General features: G+C 34.5%; 4 protein-coding genes across 5 annotated transcripts in view; all 4 read right to left on the bottom strand.

Moving 5' to 3' along the window:
* LOC132189111 (probable histone H2A variant 3) lies at positions 1 to 6,811 on the bottom strand. Of its 2 annotated transcripts, XM_059603643.1 has the most exons (3): positions 6,618 to 6,811; positions 202 to 516; positions 1 to 119 (listed from the first exon to the last, which is right to left on the bottom strand). In XM_059603643.1, exons 1-2 carry the CDS (start codon positions 6,717 to 6,719, stop codon positions 220 to 222), a joined length of 399 nt encoding a protein of 132 aa, XP_059459626.1. In that variant the 5' UTR covers positions 6,720 to 6,811; the 3' UTR covers positions 1 to 119; positions 202 to 219. The 2 variants fall into 2 exon arrangements, with proteins under 2 accessions (XP_059459626.1, XP_059459625.1); XM_059603642.1 differs by having other exon boundaries at positions 1 to 516.
* Positions 6,812 to 9,192: 2,381 nt separating this feature from the next.
* LOC132190670 (EG45-like domain containing protein) lies at positions 9,193 to 10,839 on the bottom strand. Its single transcript, XM_059605708.1, has 3 exons — positions 10,719 to 10,839; positions 10,301 to 10,601; positions 9,193 to 9,366 (listed from the first exon to the last, which is right to left on the bottom strand). The coding sequence occupies exons 1-3, from the start codon at positions 10,819 to 10,821 to the stop codon at positions 9,360 to 9,362; spliced, it is 411 nt and encodes a 136-aa protein (XP_059461691.1). The 5' UTR covers positions 10,822 to 10,839; the 3' UTR covers positions 9,193 to 9,359.
* Positions 10,840 to 12,179: 1,340 nt separating this feature from the next.
* LOC132190732 (EG45-like domain containing protein) lies at positions 12,180 to 13,482 on the bottom strand. Its single transcript, XM_059605784.1, has 3 exons — positions 13,380 to 13,482; positions 12,937 to 13,237; positions 12,180 to 12,263 (listed from the first exon to the last, which is right to left on the bottom strand). Exons 1-3 carry the CDS (start codon positions 13,480 to 13,482, stop codon positions 12,257 to 12,259), a joined length of 411 nt encoding a protein of 136 aa, XP_059461767.1. The 3' UTR covers positions 12,180 to 12,256.
* A 3,343-nt stretch (positions 13,483 to 16,825) lies between these two features.
* LOC132190344 (EG45-like domain containing protein) overlaps positions 16,826 to 20,774 on the bottom strand; it is a 30,234-nt gene continuing 26,285 nt past the window's right edge. The window contains exons 2-3 of the mRNA XM_059605305.1: positions 19,104 to 19,404; positions 16,826 to 16,956 (exon numbers count right to left, since the gene is read on the bottom strand). Of these exons, the coding sequence (XP_059461288.1) occupies positions 16,950 to 16,956; positions 19,104 to 19,404 (308 nt within the window). The 3' untranslated portion in view covers positions 16,826 to 16,949. The remainder of the gene's footprint in view (positions 16,957 to 19,103; positions 19,405 to 20,774) is intronic.

Raw genomic sequence — 20,774 nt, 5'->3', positions numbered from 1 at the left:
TACCTAAAAAAAAATGATATATTCATTCGGACTGCAGTATTATAACACAAGCATTGCGAAATGTCCCCAAAACCTACAAAGTGTAATTACTGCAGAAGGGGGGCCAACAATCGGAAACCCTGAAAAAGGCCCAACATCAACCAATAAAAATTATCAATTATCACGATATCACAAAATGTACACAGCAAAAGCTCATCCTACCAATATATGGATATAGTCTCAATCCTTGGCAGACTTGTTGATGAGCGACTTGTGAATGTGAGGAATCACACCACCACCGGCTATCGTTCCTTTGATGAGCGTGTCTAGTTCTTCATCACCACGAATGGCGAGCTGCAGATGCCGAGGTGTTATGCGCTTAACCTTCAGATCTTTGCTTGCATTACCGGCCAGCTCCAATACTTCTGCAGTCAGGTATTCCAATATGGCAGCAGAGTACACAGCAGCTGTTGCACCAACTCTTCCATGGGCCATCACCCTTGACTTGAGGAGACGGTGAATTCGACCAACAGGGAACTGCATGTTCACATGTACAAGCTCAAGTCAATAGAGAAATTACAAGTACAATGAGTACAACTCAACAAACTTAATGTAGAAACATAACATTTACATAAAAACAGATAATACAAAGATATTGCATTAATTGTGGATAACATCCATCAGGTTTAATCAGGGATTTTATTAGGAAAAAGGCAAAACCTCCAAACTATCTAGGCAGGTATGAAGCCATTCAGGACTTCTACATTTCAGACCAGGCAGAATATGAAACCAAATAAAATCCCCTTTATCGATTCCTGGTCTAGCTATATAATCATCTTATACCTACAAATTCACAAAATATTTATGTGCGTAAGACAAGCATATCTAGTCGGAAATGGCCAAACCCAACTGCCGAAGCAAAGGGGTTGGAACCCCAGATTTTTTCACAGAACCGAGCCAACCCCAAGGCCAACACCTTGGTTGGCTTGGTCAGTTGGGCTGAACAAGAAAGAAAGTGAAGAAGACCGAAGACACCATGGAGAATGCAAAAATATAATTGGTGAGAAAGAGACTGCGACGGATTGAGACCAATGGTGGCGACAAACCAAGATGATGTGAAATGCAGCAGTAGAGTTAATTAGGTCCTTTCATTTTATTTAAGTTTTGATTGAGTTATTAGTTTTATGTTTTATTTAATTTTTAAGTCCATTATTATTGTAAATCAATAAAAGGACATTGTCGTTGTGCTAGATTATGTAAGGTACGTCAATAAAATTTTATTAGGTAAGTTAATAAATGGGCGTTGCCCTAGGGTTAGGGTCTAGACTATAGCCTACTTAAACATATTTTTTCACTATTGGGTTATATTCTCCTCTCTTTTCACTATTGGGTTTCTCCCGCATCAGCTTTGGCATCAGAGCCTAAACTTACCCCAACTTTCGAAGCAACACGGCACACTTCACCCATCAGGGCCAACCAACCACTGGTGATACTCAAACCCCAACAACCACGTTACCAAAAATCCTAGTAAGTCAAAACACCCAAATGGAACCCAAAGAAAATCAAACAAGAACAATCGTGCCACCAACCCACAAGAATCCTTCCGACACCGTGCGCTGCTAGTCCCAAACAATTGCACCACCACCTGTTGACCACATTCGTCAGCCTGTTGCCCAAAAGGCGCCGACCAGGCCGCGCTTCACATCCCACCGCTTTGCCTTGCCGGTCTTCTCCGGTGTTAGCCAACCACTCCGCAGCAACAACCCACAAGCTCTGCCTGAGCCTCACCTGTGCTGCATCATCTAATTCTAGTGTTTCTTTTATGCCTGAAGTTTTCAAGGGAGAGAGGTTTTGGGTGCGAGGCCAAAAAGAATAATAGAGGGCCGTTTGTTGTGTGGTTCAAAAAAAAAAAAAAAAAATTGACGCTTCCATTTCAGACCGAGGTTGGGTTGCTTATGCATCTTTGTTGGATTCTTCTCAAGACTTGGGAGTGGGCCGGGACTAAAAAAAACGTAAAAAAAATTATGAGCATGTATTTTCAAGAAAATTCCAGAACTCAAGGTCAAGTATTCTTCAACCAGGGCGAAATGCAACAACAAGAGTTGGGTCTTTATTTAGGTTTTAATCGAGTTATTAGTTTTATTTAATTTTTATGAGTTAATTATTATTGTTATTAAATAGAAGGATATTGCCACTGTTCTAAATGATGTTAGGTAAGTCAATAAAATTATATTAGGTAAGTTAATAAATGGGTGTTGCTCTAGGGTTTAGTCTATTCAAACATAATTCTCTATTGTATTTGCAGCTTATGATGAATTGAAAATTTGGATCCATCTCCTCCCTCTTTTCACGTTTCCTTCTCTCTTCGGTCCTTCTTTTCCTCTTTGGCTTATTTCTTTTCTTCTTCAGCTTATTTTCTCTTCTCTTCTTGGGCTCCTCTCTTCTCACTATTATTTCAATATCTGGTTTGTCCTGCATCAATTGATGTATGACAAACACGATATTGAAAAGAGAGCGAAAATAAAGAGGAGAAACGGAGAGAAAAATAAGCTAAAGAGAAGAGAAAATACATAAGTTGATAAAGAGAGGGAAATAAGTTGATGAAGAGAGAACAAGCACCGAAGAGGGGAAGAGAGTGAAAAGAGAAGAAAAGCAAAGAGAAAATAAGCTGAAGAAGAGAAGAGACTAGCCAAAGAGGAGAAGAAATAGCACCGAAGAGAGGAAGAAACGTAAAAAGTGGGAGGAGATAAATTACAACTGTTAATCCAATTTTTCAATTCATCATACGTTGCAAATACAATAGAAAATTAAATAGACTAAAGAATAAACCCCAACCCTAGGGCAACACCCATTTATTAACTTAATATAATTTTATTGACTTACCTAACATAACCTAGGATATCGACAATGTCCTTATATTGAATTACAATAATAACTGACTCATAAAAAATTAAATAAAACATATAGTAATCACCCAATTAAAACCTAAATAAAATTAAAGAACCCAATTAACTCTTGCTGCTACATTCCACATCATTCTCCTTTGGTTGAAGAAAACTCAACCTCAAGTTTTGGACTTTTGGAAACTTGAAAAAACACGCTCAGATTTTTTTTTTTTGGAAAATTTTAGAGATAAATCCCTAGTCAATTTTAGAGAAAACACTTCCATTTTATTTTATTTTTCCAATATTAATAGCCAAAGTTCATTGAAAAGGTGCAATAAATTCTTTTGTTGGTTTTCCATCTAATAGTGCCACGTCAACATTTTTGCCACACCACATTAAAATAATAATTTAATTAAAAAATCAAATCTTTAGAAACAAAAACCAAAATTAAAAAAGAAAAAAAAAAATGAAGGGGAGGCCAGCGGTGAGGCTACCACCCCCAATCCCCCATGGGGGTGGCCTGTGAGCCACCCCATGGGTGTTGGGGGATGGCTTGGCAGGTCATCCCTCCATTTAAATTTTTTTTTTTTAAGATTTGATTTTTTAATAAGATTATTAATTTATTAAAAAAATCATTATTTTAATGTGGTTTGGCAAAGATGCTAATGTTGCACTAACAGAAGGCACAATTTTGGACGGAGAACTACCAGAAGGATCTATTTCACCTTTTCAAAGAATTTATGAATAAAAAAAGAAAAAAAAAAAAAAGAAAAAAGAAAAAAGAAAGACATTTGAGTTGTGATTTGTTTTGGCATATTGACTTAAGGATTAATCCCTTAAATTCCTTTTTTTTTTTTTTAAATAAATAAATAAATAAATATTATTATGTGTAGTCACCCCCAAGTCTCTAGTGAACCAAGCGTCAATTTTATTTTAACCACACAACAAAAGGACCTCTATTATTATTTTCAGTCTCAGACCCGATAGGTTTGGTTTGTATGGAAGTGGTTCGGTTTCACATTCACAGGTGTACTGTGGGAGGCAGTAGGGATGTTTGTTATGGTAGTCAGTGGCTGTGTTTGAGTGATGGTTGTCATGGTGTTTGATGTGATGGTATAGCATGGTGGTGTATTGGAAGATTTTATGGAAAACAATCGGTCTAGGCTCTGATACCAAAGTTGATGCAGGACAAACATGATATTGAAAAGAGAGTGAAAAAAGAGAGAAATAGAGAAAAATAAGCCAAGGAGAAGAGAGAATAAATAAGTTGACAAAAAAAAGAAGCACAGAAGAGGGGAGAAGAGAGTGAAAAGAGAGGAGAAACAGTGAGAAAATAAGCTGAAGAAAAGAAGAAACTAGCCAAAATAGGATAAGAAATAACACCAAATAGATGAAGAAACGTGAAAAGAGGGAGGAGATAGATTACGACAGACAATCCAATTTTTCAATTCATCATAAGCTGCAAATACAATAGAAAATTTTGTTTAAATAGACTAAAGACTAAACCCTAACTCTAACCTCAGAGCACCACCCATTTATTAACTTACATAATATAATTTTATTGACTTATCTAACATAGCCTAGGACAATGACGATGTTCTTTTATTGAATTACAATAATAATTTAACTCATAAAAATTAAATAAAGCATAAACTAATAACGCAATTAAGACCTAAATAAAATTAAAAGGACCCAATTAACTCTTGTTGCTCCATTCCGCATCAACCCAATTGTATATATACACTCAGGTTGTTCGGGTTTGGAAACCCAACACTCCTAAAACTGACTACTGACCCAATGAAAGTCGAAACTTGATTTTCATTCCAACCCCAGAACTGAAAGCCCAGTAAAACTGTCAGTGGGCCTTAAGTTTCATATGGTCCAGTCAGGCCAATCCTAATCGGTATGGGGCACAATTACTGAAGTTGGTCCTATATCAAGGGGTAGGATCCAAATTGACATCTTACATTCATGACCAATAACAAGCCTTTTGCTTCAGCTAATTTAGACATCCGTCAAATTGGTGTTTTAGGGCCAAAGGATCTATGGGTTGTAAGGACCATGAAAACCAAGAGGCATTAAAGACAACATTCATCATCAAGGGATAGCACTAAATTCTGGTTCCACATAAAAATTTTAATTTGAGAAATATCATCATAGGTCCCATTTGTACGAAGAAATTCCTGACGAATAAAAAGAACCTAGAAACTGGTTTTAAACTCCAAATACAAGCATATAGAAAAAAGGAAAAACAAAAAAAGCATAGGCCAGAAAGTTGAGAAAAGGAGAATTAGTAACATTAACCTTCATGCTACATAATTCTGGTCCTTGTTGCAAAGTTACTCTAATGACTCAAGTAAGCTCAGCATTAAAGTTCTCTAAATAATAAGCATTCAACCAGCATAAAATGTCTCGTCTCTAGGAAAATAACAACACAAATTTATATTTAATGGACAATATACAACATTGCGTGCAGGTTCTAGGCAGATACTAATCATGGTGACAACATAATAAATAAAGACGGCACCGGTCAGTTCCTGTAAACTATTTAATGTGTTCACAAACCCCTAATCAGTTGCATATAAAGAAGAGCTGATAAACACTATCGTAATAATCTCTGACACCTATACAATACTTTGTTGAAAAACACATTTAATCATCTTTCTTGGAAGGCTCACAAACTCCACAAGCTCCACCAGATTCATTGTTTCATTTCATGATCTAAGGGTAAACTAATGTTTGAACTGCATAACATAATAAAAAATGCCAAGTCCTTTGAACCAATTACAGCCTGAGGAATGGGGCTTGGCTTGACAATCCTAATCTCACCATAAAGGGAATAACTACAACTTAGTGTAACAACTCCAATGCATGCTACTTCTATTGCTTAAAGGCTATATGGAAAAAATTAACCCCATAGAAAAGTAGCCTATGTGTTACATCTCAGTGCAAAACTAAGGAACCCTTAACACAGCTAGCATGTTTCAAGACCAGAAAGAGCACGATTGTTGCACATGTATAGCATCCCACCACCTAATTAAGGGAAGAATATGCTGGTTCCTGCTATTCTTAGCATCCAATGTAGATAATCAGGAACACATGGCTGTCCTCATAAATCTTACATTAAGACACATGATTAGAGAACAGAAGAAAAGTACCCCTTGCCTAATTTCTTGTCATTTTGAGGTGACGATTATGAAACATCAAGTGCACATTCACTAAATTTATGAGCCATCATCCCCTAGAAAAGGACATCTAAAGTATGTAGCCATAAACTCACTCAGACCAATGACAAGAAATAACTGACATTCACACTCATAGTTTCTAATGCATCATTCCAAGCTCACTTTCCACTTAAACTTTATAACAGTTCAGTGGGGGCCTCTCATGCCCTAAATAGTGTAAAATCTATGACCTAGTGATTGAATTTAATTCGGTTACATATTCTCGGCAGCCAAATAAATTTTAGTTTTTTCACAAAAAAAAAAAAAAAAAAAAAAATCGTACGAAAGAAGAAGAAATCTATAAACCCAGAAACCGGCGATTAAACCCCATTAAAAAAAAAAAAAACCTTCCAAAATCGATAAAATTACACAAAAAAAATAATTCGCATGCACAGAGCATACATTATTACATAAGTTCTGAAAAAAAAAAATCCAATATTGGAACAGAGAAACCCAGAGATCCAAAACCAATCATAAAGCATAAGGAATTGGGAAAAAAAAAATAGATAGAGAGAGCGAGAGGAAGGACCTGAAGACCAGCTCGAGAGGAGCGCGTGGTGGGCTTCTTCTTGTCCTTGTTTAGGGCAGGGGTTTTGCCCATTATCAACCCCTTTGCGCCTTTCCCTGACATCTTTTCCGCTCTCAAAGCAAAGAATGAATCACCAAAGAGAGATCGAGCTTCTCTGCTAGATTTCGTAGAGATTGAGAGAGACGATGAAGATTAGGGCTAGACGAGTAGAAAAATAGAAAAAAATATAATAATAGCTTTGAGTTTGGGCTTAGTCCAATGGGCCCATTCGCCCAATATATTAATTAATTAGTATGATTGTTATTTTTGTAATGCCCAAAAGAGAGAATCAGAAAGGCCTATAACTTCAACTTGGGCTATGTTTGCCACACATTAACCCATTTGCTGATGCTCCAGTCCAACTAACCCCAGAGGAAGTGAAAAGGCCATTGTTTTAAGATTTCAACTCAACAAATTGGACCACTTGAACTAGATTCTCATTAACAAACCATACTTTTATTTCACAATAATGTTATCATGTTAATCAATCTTTGAATCAACTCTTGTTAATAAAAAAATTCAAGTGCTAGTTGGCACTGCCACTTCAGCCAATCAGTATGGTAAGATAATTCTGCGATAAAAGTAGCATTACTCTTCTTTTAGTGGATCTCCTCCCTTGAACTTTTACTCGTTTTGACATTACTCTCATTAAATTTAAAAACTCTCGATTAAGGATTCGATTTCTTTTCATTACCCCGTTCCGTTAGAAAAGATAAAACTCGAAGAGATAAAAGATGTATCAATCCATGGATGCACAAAGGAACAAAGAAAAAAAGTTGCATCGAGCCCACCAAAAATAGACAAATACAAAAAATTCCAAACAGGAAACCCTAATTATCATCATCACAGCCGCAAATGTTGGGACTGGTTTGAAGGCAAACCCATCTGAGTAACATGGCTCCATGTTCATGGTGTTGAATTGCGATGCACATCGCTGTTAGTGTGTTGGTGCATGTTCTACTCTTGATTTTTGTTTGTATTATCACAATCTGTGGCTTCAATCATATGCCTTAATTCCTTGGATATCTGTTTATTTTATCCTCAGTCTCCTGCAAATAATCCAATATGTACACTTGATCCAATTATGGGCGGTGGTTAAGTGGCCTTAAGATAATTGTTAAGTTGTTTGGTAAACATAAATGCATGAGTTTGACTCCCGCAATAAAAATTCTAATGTTTGATTAATGTACAACCACATTGGGTCCCGTTGATATTCTAATGAGTTTGGGTCAAGCTATAACTCAACCAAGCTTGAATGAGAGCTTGTGATTCCTACTGTCTAAGTCCTGGCCTCCTTGTGTAATTAGTGTTTGAATTGTATCCCAAAAAAAAGAAAAAAAGAAAAGAAAAGCAGTAACCATTTAATGTGAGAGACTTCATATGGCACTCACATGTCCAAATAAATTTTGAAGGTGTAGCCACCTATTCATATCAGATGGGTCTATATGAGATATCTTGCATTACTTGCCCAAATTGTTGGTACATAATTCAGGCAGATAATTATTGTGGATCCTTATCGAATTGTAAGATCACTTGTTTTGGATAGGAATATCTCACATTATTTATTCAAATTATTAGTAATATATATTATGGTAATTAGGCAATTGTCATAAATCCTTACCCAGTTGTAAGACCACTTAATGTTTTGGGTAGGTAAACTCTAGATCTGCACTTTCAAACACTTGGGATAAGGGGGTCTCGCAACTCTCTTTTTTTTTTTTTTTTTGAGTATCTGAATTCAATAAATCCTCAAGGGGCGAATATTGGACTTTAAATCACTTGGTCCTTTTGGTTTCATTTGTAATCACCATTGCTTGCTGTTTAGTTCTTTTGGACTGAATCTAGACTTTATTATTGTAATTGTACTGCAGTTATCATTTGAGCTTTGTTGTTGGGGTGCCTTCCCCTTTTTGTTTGTTTTAATCATGTAAAGCCTTTCCCTTCTTGCTTAGAAAAAAGGGGAGGAGGGGGGGTAATAACCATTGCTTGCTGTTTAATTCTTTTGGACTGGATCTAGACTTTATTATTGTAATTGTACTGCAATTATCATTTGAGCTCTGTTGTTGGGGTGCCTTCCCCTTTTTGTTTGTTTTAATCATGTAAAGCCTTTTCCTTCTTTCTTGCTTAGAAAAAAGGGGGATGGGGGGGGATCACCATTGCTTACTGTTTAGTTCGTTTGGACTGGATCTAGACCTTATTATTGTAATTGTATTGCAGTTATCATTTGAGCTCTGTTGTTGGGGTGCCTTCCCCTTTTTGTTTGTTTTAATCATGTAAAGCCTTTCCCTTCTTGCTTAGAAAAAAGGGGGCCCCGCGCGCGCGCGGGGTGGGGGGTGGCTGAGGGGGGTTGGTGGTGGTGGAGACTTACGTACTGCAACTTAGAGCCTTAAAAGATGTTGACTTTTATTTTATTTTATTTTTCATTAAGAGTTTGGTATGGAAGGTAAAAATGGATGTAGATAAAATTCTATAGAGAGGTAAACGCATTGTTTCAATTAGCTAGCATGATATAAAGTTCAATTCTCTAGAAGAATAAACAGATCAACCGATCATTCAATTCGACTTATACATATTATTACTAACTATGGAGAAAAATATAGGCCTAATCAACCAAACACATTGACTTTTCCGTCAAAAATATTATAGAAGTGGAAAACTGATGTTCAGCTCCATCACTTGATAAATCAATAAAGTATAACCCCTTCAAACCCTGCATATGCAAACAAAATCTCTGAGTGTCAAAAAGAACAAGAAATTAACCCCATTCCCACGCACCCTTTTGAAATATCGTCATATCATATGTTTCTCATATATGTTTATTCATCTCTCTTCTGAAAATTATACTAGCATAAGGAAATTACAACTGCATGTTTCAGTCTCATTGGACAAAAATGTTATTGCTATTTTGACTTAATTAAGCATGGAGAACCTTATTACCAATCCCAATTGTTTCATAAGTAAAATTTTAATCATGTGTATTTAATTAAGCTCCTGAACATTCTTTCCTTATAATTGCAAGCTGGTTTTAAAGGTTGACTTCTATTCAAGATTTGTATAATTCGATATCAAAGACGGCTACTATGGGATCAAACACAACTCGTCAAGTATGATATCAAATGGGGTTGTGATCACTTTGTAGTACTCAAGTTACGAAGGGGGTTACTTATAGACCGATTAAAATGTCTTTGTACTATGTGTGTGCATCGTGTTAAGTACTCATTGAGTGGCCAAAGCCATCAAAAGAGAAATGGTAATATCTGGTCAGTGTCGATAGAGTAGACCGCCAAAGACATTGGCTATAGAGTGTGGTTGTATATTACGATCCTAAGTGTTGCACGATGTTTAAGTGCAATCTTAATATGTACGTGTATATATATTTTTCCATTGCAAGCTGATTTTTAAGGGTAAATTCTACCGCCTTATGTTTGTATCACAATATGCTTAAGCCTACTCTACTAGAGTTTAGTGCTCTCAGCATCGCATAATAGCATTTTCAAACAATGACGTCTGCAGGAACACATGCAGTCTTACATAGAGACAATGGAAGTGTAGAAAAGAAACAATAATGCTCAAAAGAAAATCCCCAACAAGGGCCGAAAGCCAATAAAAAAAAAAAAACAGAGAAGAAAGACAAAGAGACTCACAGTTGGAATTCTATGTTAATGGACGCAGCCGAAGCGTGGGCGATTGTCCCAAATGCAGTTGTAGAAAGAACAATGGAAGTACCATGCCTGGAAGGCCTAGACACCGAATCAAGCGCACGATCAACAATCCTTATTTGAATGGTCTGCCCGGGAATGCATGTTCTAGGCACACGCGCGCTTATGCACCGCACCAAATACTGTCTCCCGCAGGCGGCGCCATTGTCCCATATCCCCTCCCCGGCTGCCCCGAACAGGTTGCTCGACGGAAACTGTGCCGCATCGCTTCCGTAACATGCAGTAGCTGTATATCAGAATATATGATCATAACCCAAGCAAAGGAAAACAATATCTTTCAAAGTTTTCAAATTACAGTTATGGAAGTTATTTTTGGAGCCACATTTTATGCAGTGGCACTTACGTAAATATGGGGGCCTGTAGTGAGCAGCTGTGCCAACATCAGCATGGGAGACATGATAGATCTGTACTAGGAGCAATAGAAACAGCCAGTGAGAGTTAGCCATTCCCGCAAAGAAAGGGAGGGAATTTTTGAGGAAAATGCTGAGGGTTCTTTTTAGAGTGTAAGTGAACTTATAGTCTTTGTTTTGTTTGTATTATCACAATCAGCGGCTTCAATCATGCCTTCTCTGGATCTGTTTATTTTGTCTTTCATTTTTCCAGCAATAATCCAATATGCACGTAATAGGATGTTTATAGACGAGTCCTTCGTAGACGTCAAGGAAGAGTGTGTCTCTCTTTTGTCCCTCTAAGAATGATATGGTTCTTAAAACCATTACTGGACTTGTGATTGATCATTATTGAATTTTGATCAAATGATGATTTTAAAAGACACCTCATTTTTAGAAGGACATTCACAAGATGCGACTTCTAAAATTACTCGTCGAGGAGATATGCGCAAAAGGATTATAGAGCATGTGGCACCGTTTTTTAGGTTTTTTTTAGAGAAAAAGTTAAAATATTAACAAATAACTTGAAACATTAAAACAATTATAAAATACTTGAAACTATTTTTACTTTTATATCGCACCTCAAAAAGAAGAAGTAAAAAACACATTTTAAGAAGTATTGCCAAACAAATCCTATATAAGCCCTGCCAAATACACACGTAGGAAACAAGGAAATTAAATTAGTATATATTAAAAAAAATAAGAGGAAACTTTACTAAACTTTACTAAACTCTCCTAAATTTTCATTACTTTCGCAATCGTCCTTGCATTAAAATTTTTCATTAAATATTATATATTAAATTGAGAGTTTTTTTAGCTTCAGGGGCTCCAATTGTAGCTACGTACCTAACCAGTTTAAAGATTTTACTGAGTCATTCAACCACCGCCCTAGATGGTTGTTATGTAAAACTTGTTACTATAAATAATAATGAATCTCTCAATCTCACAGTCATACTATTTGAGTTGTGATTTGAGTTAAGTTGGAAGAACAACTCAATCTATAAAAATAACATATATCTCTTTGCACTTCTACAACTCCTTGGTAGGTATCCGAATTTCAATAAAATTGAGCACCCTGATTAAGGGGATCCTCCTTCCAGAAACTTGTATGGCAACTTGAGCCTTGAGCGATCAGGACTTTCTTTTTTTTTCTTTTTGTTTTTTTTTTTTTTTGATAACATTGCAGAGAGCGATCAGGACTTTCTTTTTTTTTCTTTTTGTTTTTTTTTTTTTTGATAACATTGCAGAGAGGAAAAGTATTGTTTCAATTTGCACGATATATAAGTTCGATTCTCTAGAAGAATAAAGAGAACCGATCATACAATTCAACTTCATATATATATATATATATATATATATATATATATATATAAATCATGGACTAAAATATAGGCCTAATCAACCAAACACGTTGACTTTCCTATCAAAATTCTAGAAGAAAAATGATGTTCATGAGCTCCATCACTTGACAAATCAATAAAGTATATCCCCTTCAAACCCTGCATATCCAAACAAAAAATCTCAGTCTAAATATTGAGACATCCAAAAACAACGTACAATAGTTGTTTTGAATTAAATTAATGTATTATTCACTCTTATAATGTACATATTGATTATATATGTAGCTTTCACTTTTTAATTATTCTTATAATTCTCATATGTTATATATTGATTTTGTAATTATTGTATTTCTGACTTCATTCAACTATAAATAGGTCATTTTATTGTACAATTTCTCTCAAGTGATTAAAAAAAAAAAAAATGTAGCCAAAAAGGCTTTAATGGGTAGAGGTAAACTACAAGCCGAATCACCTTAATTAATTTATTTGTGACTTTATTTCATGCTTTCTCTCTTTATAGTTTTATATACTTTTAACATTAACGAAGAACAACAAACCCCCACTTCCCTCCCTTTTGAAGTATATCATCATGATAATATATCATATGTTTCTCATATATGTTCATTCATCTTCTTCTGAAAAATTACACTAGCATGTAAAGAAATAATGCAACTGCATGTTTCCATCTCACTGGACAAAATACTATTCCGTAATTTGATTTAATTAAGCATGGAGAAGTTTACCATCAATCAACTGATATCACAATAACCCACCAAAAAAAAAGAAAAAAAAAAGAAAAAGAAAAAGAAAAAGAAAAAAAGAAGAGACTCACAGTTGGAATTCTATGTTAATAGATGCAGCCGAAGGGTTGGCAATGGTCCCAAAAGCAGTCGTGGAAAGAACCATGGAAGTACCATCCCTGGAAGGCCTAGACACCGAATCAAGTGCACGATCAACGATCCTTATTTGAATGGTCTGGCCTACTATGCAAGTTCCAGGGACAGCCGCGCTTATGCACCGGACCATATACTGTCTCCCGCAGGCGGCACCGTTGTCCCATATCCCCTCCCCAGCCGCTCCGAATAGGTTGCTCGACGGGAACTGCGCCGCATCGCTTCCGTAACAAGCAGTGGCTGCATCATGTATATATGATCATATATAACCCAAGAAAAAAAAGGATAAAAATTAGAATGAGGGTAATTAAGTTTCAAAGTTTTTGAATTACAGTTATGGAAGTTATTTTTGGAGGCACATTTCATAGTTAGTGGCACTTACGTAAATATGGGGGTCTGTAGTGGGAAGCTGTGCCAACGTCAGCATAGGAGACATGCAAGATCTGTACTAGGAGGAATAGAAATAGCCTGTGAGAGTTAGACATGATTCCTGCAAAGAAAGTGATCAGGGAATTTTAATTTTGAGGAAAATGCTGAGAGGGGGTTCTCTTAGAAACAAAAAGGTATATATATATATATAGCAGTTGATGACGCATGTCACCAGCCGACGACAAGGTGCTAATTGACAAAAAAATCGTGTGAAAATAAATATGATATTAATTTTATTAGGTTTCAGTTGACCGATCGAGTTGTCGATTTCTATACATGTATTAATTGTTTCCAAAGACTTTGAGTGTCTCCTTCTGAAAATACATGTGAATGCAGAGCCCCTTTTATTGAATTGATTCTGCTTTTTTGTTTTTTTTTTTCTTAAGCTAAAAAAGGAGTGGGTGACGAACCACCTCTTGTGGTGGTTCAACCACCTCGAAATGGTGGTCATGTCACCCACCATTAACTCAATCTAATACTAACTAAATCGCCGATACTTAGAGATGGAGTTAGAATCGATTATAAGTAAGGGTTAGGAGTCAATAAATTTTACTACTAGGGTCGATTGGCCGAAAAAGTGAAAATTATCTTATAATTTTTTTACCTTAAAATTTTTTTGTTCTTAGGAATTGGGGGGAGGCCATGTGGCTTATACCAGTCCTCCCTCCCTCCCTCCATACTGACACTGTTATACTTGCACCCAAGAGAAAAGTGAGGAGCCTTGTAATGAGTAATTTTAGAAGTCATTCTTGTGTCGCTCCATGAATGATGTACCTTTTAAAATCACAATTTGATCAAAATTCAATAATAATTAATTACAAGCTCAATGATGATTTTAAAAGTTATATCATTTTTAGAGTGATACAAGAATGCATGACTTCTAGCGTTATTCGCCTTATCACTGAGAACTATGCTCTGGTGAGTGATGATACCCTGTCTCCCGGGTGCAGCCAATTAAGAAATGGCCTCCACATACATATTAGTCAAATCCATCAAAGAACATTAACACAACCAGACGACTTGATGGAACATAGATAAAAACAATCTACAAACTCCCAAATCGGCAGCCGACTTTCCATGCCCTTTTTATTGTCCCAACTCTTAAGCATTCATCCGCCGTCGGCCAGCCCCCACAAGGAGTACAGAGAACCGCCGTTGACCACATGGACGGTGATGCACTCACGTGTGTGGCCATGATTAATTGCTCTTACATTTATTAAGTTGAAGTTGTTTACACATGAAAAAAATAAAAATAAAGTCATTTCATCTTGATTGATTTTCGGTTTTCCTCATATTTTAATCAATCTGAAAATTACTTGATGGATAAGTATTGTATTGTAATTATCATATATGAAATAATAGGCAATTATAGTACGTAATATGTTGTAACATCATATACAAAAAAAATTATAGACTTACTACATATAAGACCTGGTCCAATATTCATCTTTTTTTAAAAAAAAAAAAAAAAAAAAACCACGTAATTAAGATAAGGCTTCTAGAAGACTATTAAATGATCACCAAATATGTAGGTTTCAATCAATACTATCTTCTTTTCATAATAATATTTATTTTTCTGTGTTTTTTTTTTTTTTTTTTCCAACGAGTGTTTAAGTGTTAATTAAAATAGCATATGAATATAGACTCCAACTAATACAAAAGAAAGAAGACTAAAAACAAGATTCTTCCCTTAAAAAAAAGTTAATTATAGCATATCATCCAAATTTGATCCTCAGGCTCTGGATGCGATAGAATGCTATATATCACTCCCTCCAAAAAAAAAACTTTCAACTTCTAATTATGAGAACTTAAACACAGATTAAGCCCATGATTTTACTCGCTATTCCACATATATATATATATATAGATGAAAGAAGCTATTTCCAACTATTTTGAAATTTATATAGGATCTTAATTAACACATACCTGAAAAACAGCTCTGGGTGAAGGAATATACAGCCTGCAAAATAAACATGAAGGTGCTTCACAGTAGCAAGGTAGAGAAGATAAATAATTACAAGGAAAGGTTTTTTGGTTTTATTTGATGCATTATATATAGAAGGAAACATATTTGTTAAACTTTGCTCATAACCATATGGAGATCAGAGGCAATGGGTAATATATCTATACATCCATTACACCAAATACTTATTAAACAATAAAAAGTAGGGCAACGGCATGTCTCATGCCTATCCAATGAAGGAATATATGAGTATAATCCAAAAAGTCTACAAACAAAAAAAAAGAAAAAAGAAAAAAAAGAAAAGAAAAAGGTATTCTATTAGGGGTATTTTGCAGTATAAATGAGCAATAATCCAGTTCACGAATTGACATCAAATTCATGATTTGGGTTAGAAATTGGGCCGACAGAATGAATAGGCCCGCGAGGCCCATTATGAGAGATATCAGGAAACTACAATTATAGTAGTAGCAATCCAAATTATTAAAAATGGTATCATAAGCATGTTACACATTATTCTTTCAATCATCTCTTTTTGCAGATTCAATGGATCAGTCATTGAATTTGTAAACTCATGTGAGCCCCATATAAATTTAATGACAGATTCATCTATTCACTACACGAAAATTGGTGAAAAATAAGATGAAAATGATTTTGATCATTTCTCTAAAAATAACTACTAAATATTGTATTTTATATTTAATCTTACTTATAAAACCTTTGTAATTATGGAGACTCAATTTGTAACCTCTGAAAATGACCCGTTCACCTCCTACCACAATAGTTCCAGGTACTTTTGGCCTTTTACTACAATGATCACCAAACAAACCTCATCCACTTCAATCCAGAACTTTGGTGGCTGTAAATATTTTTGTGATTTGAATGATTAGGATGAAACTCGAAGAACCATACCCCATTAGGTCATGGGGTGGCTCACCACCCTCATTTCGGTGAGTTGGGGGTGACTGAGCCATCCACAAGTGGCCAACTTTTTTTTTTTTTAGAAAAACATGAAGGGGCATCTTAGATTTTTCTGTATCTGAAAAAATCATGTTAATTTCAAACCGTTAAAAATAAAAATAAAAATAAATAAATAAATAAAAACTTTGTGGGATATATTGTCAATTTTTAAACATCAAATGTATAATAAAAAAAATGTGCACAACTTCGGAGAGTAAATTGTAATTTCCCTTAAAAACATGATGCCAATATCTAAAAATGATATCCGCATTTTGCAAATGCGAATTCAAATATTACAATTAACCGCATCCGCATATATACCTCTAATTTCAATTGTGATGTATGTGCATGTTTGGATTAACTCAAATTAGTTCAACAACAACTGTTGCTAGAGGAATGATAAATTACTCAAAAATATATATGTTTATTATTTGAATTCAATAATTAGAAAGATGGACAGAGCCAATTACACTGCGCGCAACTAAACATAATTACTAATCATGCAGAAAAATATCGACCTTATCAAGTAATTAAACAAATTGACTATCCCCTCAAAATAAGGCTGAGCCCCATCACTTGATAAATCAATATTGCATGTCCTCTTCAAACCCTGCACATTCGAACAAAGATATCAGTCTCCATTCCCTTTAGAAGTATCATCATCATATAGGATTCTCATATATATACTTTCATTCATCTTTATTGAGAAAATTATACTACAATAAGGAAATTATAAACTGTTCAAATACTTTTATGTAATGTGACCTAGGGTCCGTTTGGACTTGCGATTTTGAAAGGTGTGATTTGAAAGCGTGATATTTTAAAAACGTAATTAAGCGTTTGGAAAAATTGTAATTTAGTCTTTAAAATTATGTGTTCTCAAAAAAAAAAAAAAAGCATCCCTATTTCCTGCTATTTGAAAACATAAATTTTCTACGACGATATATATGTATAAGCTTATCACCAATCAACTAATATCATTATGAGAATAACTTCTATAAGGTCTTGGCACAAACCAAGTCATTTGTGTCCTCCAATAATAAGTTGACACATTAGCTTGGAACAACATATGACCTTATTGTGAAAACACCATATTGGACCTCTTTTATCACTTATGAACAAAAAAACCCTCCTCTTTTACGTATTATCTCTCACCTTCTTGCCACAACTATCCGTCTCTCTCTCCCTCATTTTTATTTGAATCAATATCCAAGACAAAACACCAAACATCAATGAAAATAGTTAAGATTATTTAAAATAATAATAATAATAAAAGACCAGATGAAAATGGACCCAATGTTCTCAAATAGTTACAGAGGTGAAAAATAAACCCTTGTAACTAAAGTAGTTATGGGTTTGGAGGACGGAGAAAAAAAAAAATTGTTTTAGTGAAAGAGAGGAGATAGATCAAAGAACTCATGAAAACTAGAGGTTGGAAGTACCCAGTTTGCAAAGATTTCTGGAAAATGCATTGTGGGTAGAGCAAATCTGCTCTCCTCTCTCCTCTCTCCTTTTGTATTAAAGGTAAAGGATTTTTTTGAAGGAATTATGTAAATATTGCGATTTGCACTAGGGTATTGATCAGACTGTTTTGGTTTGATTGTTCTTGTTTGCCTTATATTTGGCTTCTTGGTGGGGTAGATTGAGGTGTAATGGGTGTTCTAGCTTCTTGCTGGGTTGACGTTCGACGTGGATTGCGGCAATGAGGTTTTTCTTTAGAGAGAGGTGAGAGCTAATAGGTAAATGATGAGGGTTTTTTGTCCATAAGTGATAAAAGAGGTTTGATCGTGTCTTCATAATAAAGTACTCCTTTGTTGTTCTAGGCTGATATGTCAACTTATTATTGGAGGGCACAAATGACTTGGTTTATGCCAAGACCTTATAAAAGTTATTTTCTATCATTATATGCTAGAAAGAGGACTCTTGTCTTCTATGTATTCGTTCAAATGTGATATGATTTTTAAAATTAACATTAAATTTAAATCATTTTATTTAAATATCTAAAGTTCTAAACTGGATTTTAAGCACCAATTATCTCATGCAATTAATACAAATGCTTATGCTCATGTGATCATCGCTTTCACTGTCTTAATTTTCTTATTGCATTTTCAGACATTGTCATCAACATATATAGAGACAATGAAAGAGTGGAAACTTAACACTCAAAAATGTTTATTAAAAAAAATAGGGAAAACTTCACTTACCCCTACAAACTTATGTCGTTATGCGTTTTTTGCAGACACTCTCTATTGTTCAAAATCACTTAATTTGGTGTATTTAACTTTCGTTTTGTTCCAAATACCCTCTACTGTTAGATATTGGAGCCAAATCAAACGGTAAAATGATTAAAATACCTTTATACACCTACAATTTTTAAAAATTTCAAATTTACCCTTATTTATAAATAAAATTATTATTATTATAATGATTATATTAAAAAAAAATAAAAGTGACCGTCGAAGAGGGTCACAAATGGGTGAGTCTTTGTGACCCATGATGGGTCTTTTTCTTTTCTTTTTTGTTTTTTTAATAAAAAATTATTTCTTATAAAAATCGAAGGTATTTTAGAAATTTCACAAATCTTAACGGAAGGAGAAAGTGAAAGAAAACAAAAATTGGATACACCAAAGTGAGAGATTTTGAATAATAAGAGTATCTGCAAAAGGCACGTAAGTTTGTGGGGTAAGTAAAGTTTCCCAAGAAATAATAATAATAAAATAGGAAAAGAAGAAAGACAAATTAAAGAAAGAGACTCACAGTTGGAATTCAATGTTAACGAATGGAGCAGAAGACTTGGCTATTGTCCCAAAAGCAGTTGTAGAAAGAACAATGGTAGTATCAGCCCTGGAAGGCCTAGAAACTGAAGAAAATGCACGATCAACGATCCTTATTTGAATGGTCTGCCCTGGAATGCAAGTTCCAGGAACACGCGCGCTTATGCACCGGACCAAATACTGTCTCCCACAGGCGGCGCCGTTGTCCCATATCCCCTCGCCGGCTGCTCCAAACAGGTTGCTCGATGGGAATTGGTCGGCATTGCTTCCGAAACACGCCGTGGCTGCATGTATATATGATCATTACCCAAGTAAGGAATTTAGGCAAATAAGGAAGAAAAAAAAAAAAAAAATCACTTACTTCCTCTAAATTAATATATATGCATGGGTATTTTGGCAAATTCCATTAAATACTGACCGACACTTAAATCTTTACAACTTGTTTTTTCTTTTTTTCTTTTTTCTTTTTTTTTCTTTTTTTCTTTTTACTAAAAAGAAGTTTTGATATTTTGGAAATTTTGACTCCTCTCAGTTATGGTTTAACCGAAAATCCTAACGGAGGGTTGAAATTAAAAATATAAAATAAAAAAAAATAAAAAGAAGATGAATACACTAAATTGATACTTTTTCAAGTTTAAGGTATGCTTGCAAAAGTGATCGAAGATTAGGGACGGTAAGGATAACTGAAAATGGCTAAAAGCGTAAAAAGACAATGAGAGGTAATTGAAAGGTCTCGCGTTGCAAATTTTTAAAGTTTAGGAAAGACATTAAAAAATACTTGGTAGTTTAGAGGTAAAAGCCACAAGCAACAGCTTCCTTTAGATTTTCCTTAAATGTAGGGACTTAAACTTTTTTTTTTTTTTTTGATATTCAAATAATAGCTTCCCTTATCAATTTCCTATACTATTTAAATATTGTTCAAATTAAAGATAAGGAAAAAGGGAGACGAAAGAGAAACTATTTAAATATTATTTTTAATAAATGATAGAGGAAAGAGATATCATTTTTATATTATAATAATGTTAAGAGAACCAAAACTGCTACCCTATGAGTAAGGGTCCGTTTGGGAGTGCGTTTTTAAAAAAATAATCTGCGTTTTTAAACCAAATCACACTTTTAGAGTGTTTGGGATTGCGATTTTAAAAATGTAAATTTTAAAATCGTAAAAAAATCCGCGATTTTTATAAGCTGACTAGAGGGTGTTTATTTGAAAAAGTGCAAATTTAAATCAAAATCATGATTTCCCTTAAAACAACATTTGGCCCAATATCTACTTATTTGGCCATAAAACCGCAATTATATGTTAATGTTATTCAAACACTCAATTGATAAAAAAAAGTATTTATTGACATGTTTTACCAAACGTCTATGCGATTTTAAAAAGTAACAATTTCAAAAACACACTTTTTAAAAACGCAATTTTTTAAAGGGAAATTATATCTAAAATCCTTAGGTAAACGCGCTTTTTTTAAAAACTCCTGGGTATTTTTTTTTGAAAATTTAATCCCTGAGTAACTCAAAACTACTAGAAAACTCTCTACTGTCAATTTTTGTTAACTTCTGTTAGTCTACTCAAAATTCACCGTTTTATCTAATTAAAATATTATTTTTTTATTAATTTAATTTAAAAAATTCAATCTTTAAAAAAAAATAA

This window comes from Corylus avellana, chromosome ca8, assembly GCF_901000735.1.
Source record: "Corylus avellana chromosome ca8, CavTom2PMs-1.0".
In the NCBI taxonomy this organism is placed as follows: domain Eukaryota; kingdom Viridiplantae; phylum Streptophyta; class Magnoliopsida; order Fagales; family Betulaceae; genus Corylus; species Corylus avellana.
The sequence above is the reverse complement of the archived record's forward strand: the minus strand, read 5'-3'. Positions and strand labels throughout refer to the sequence as shown.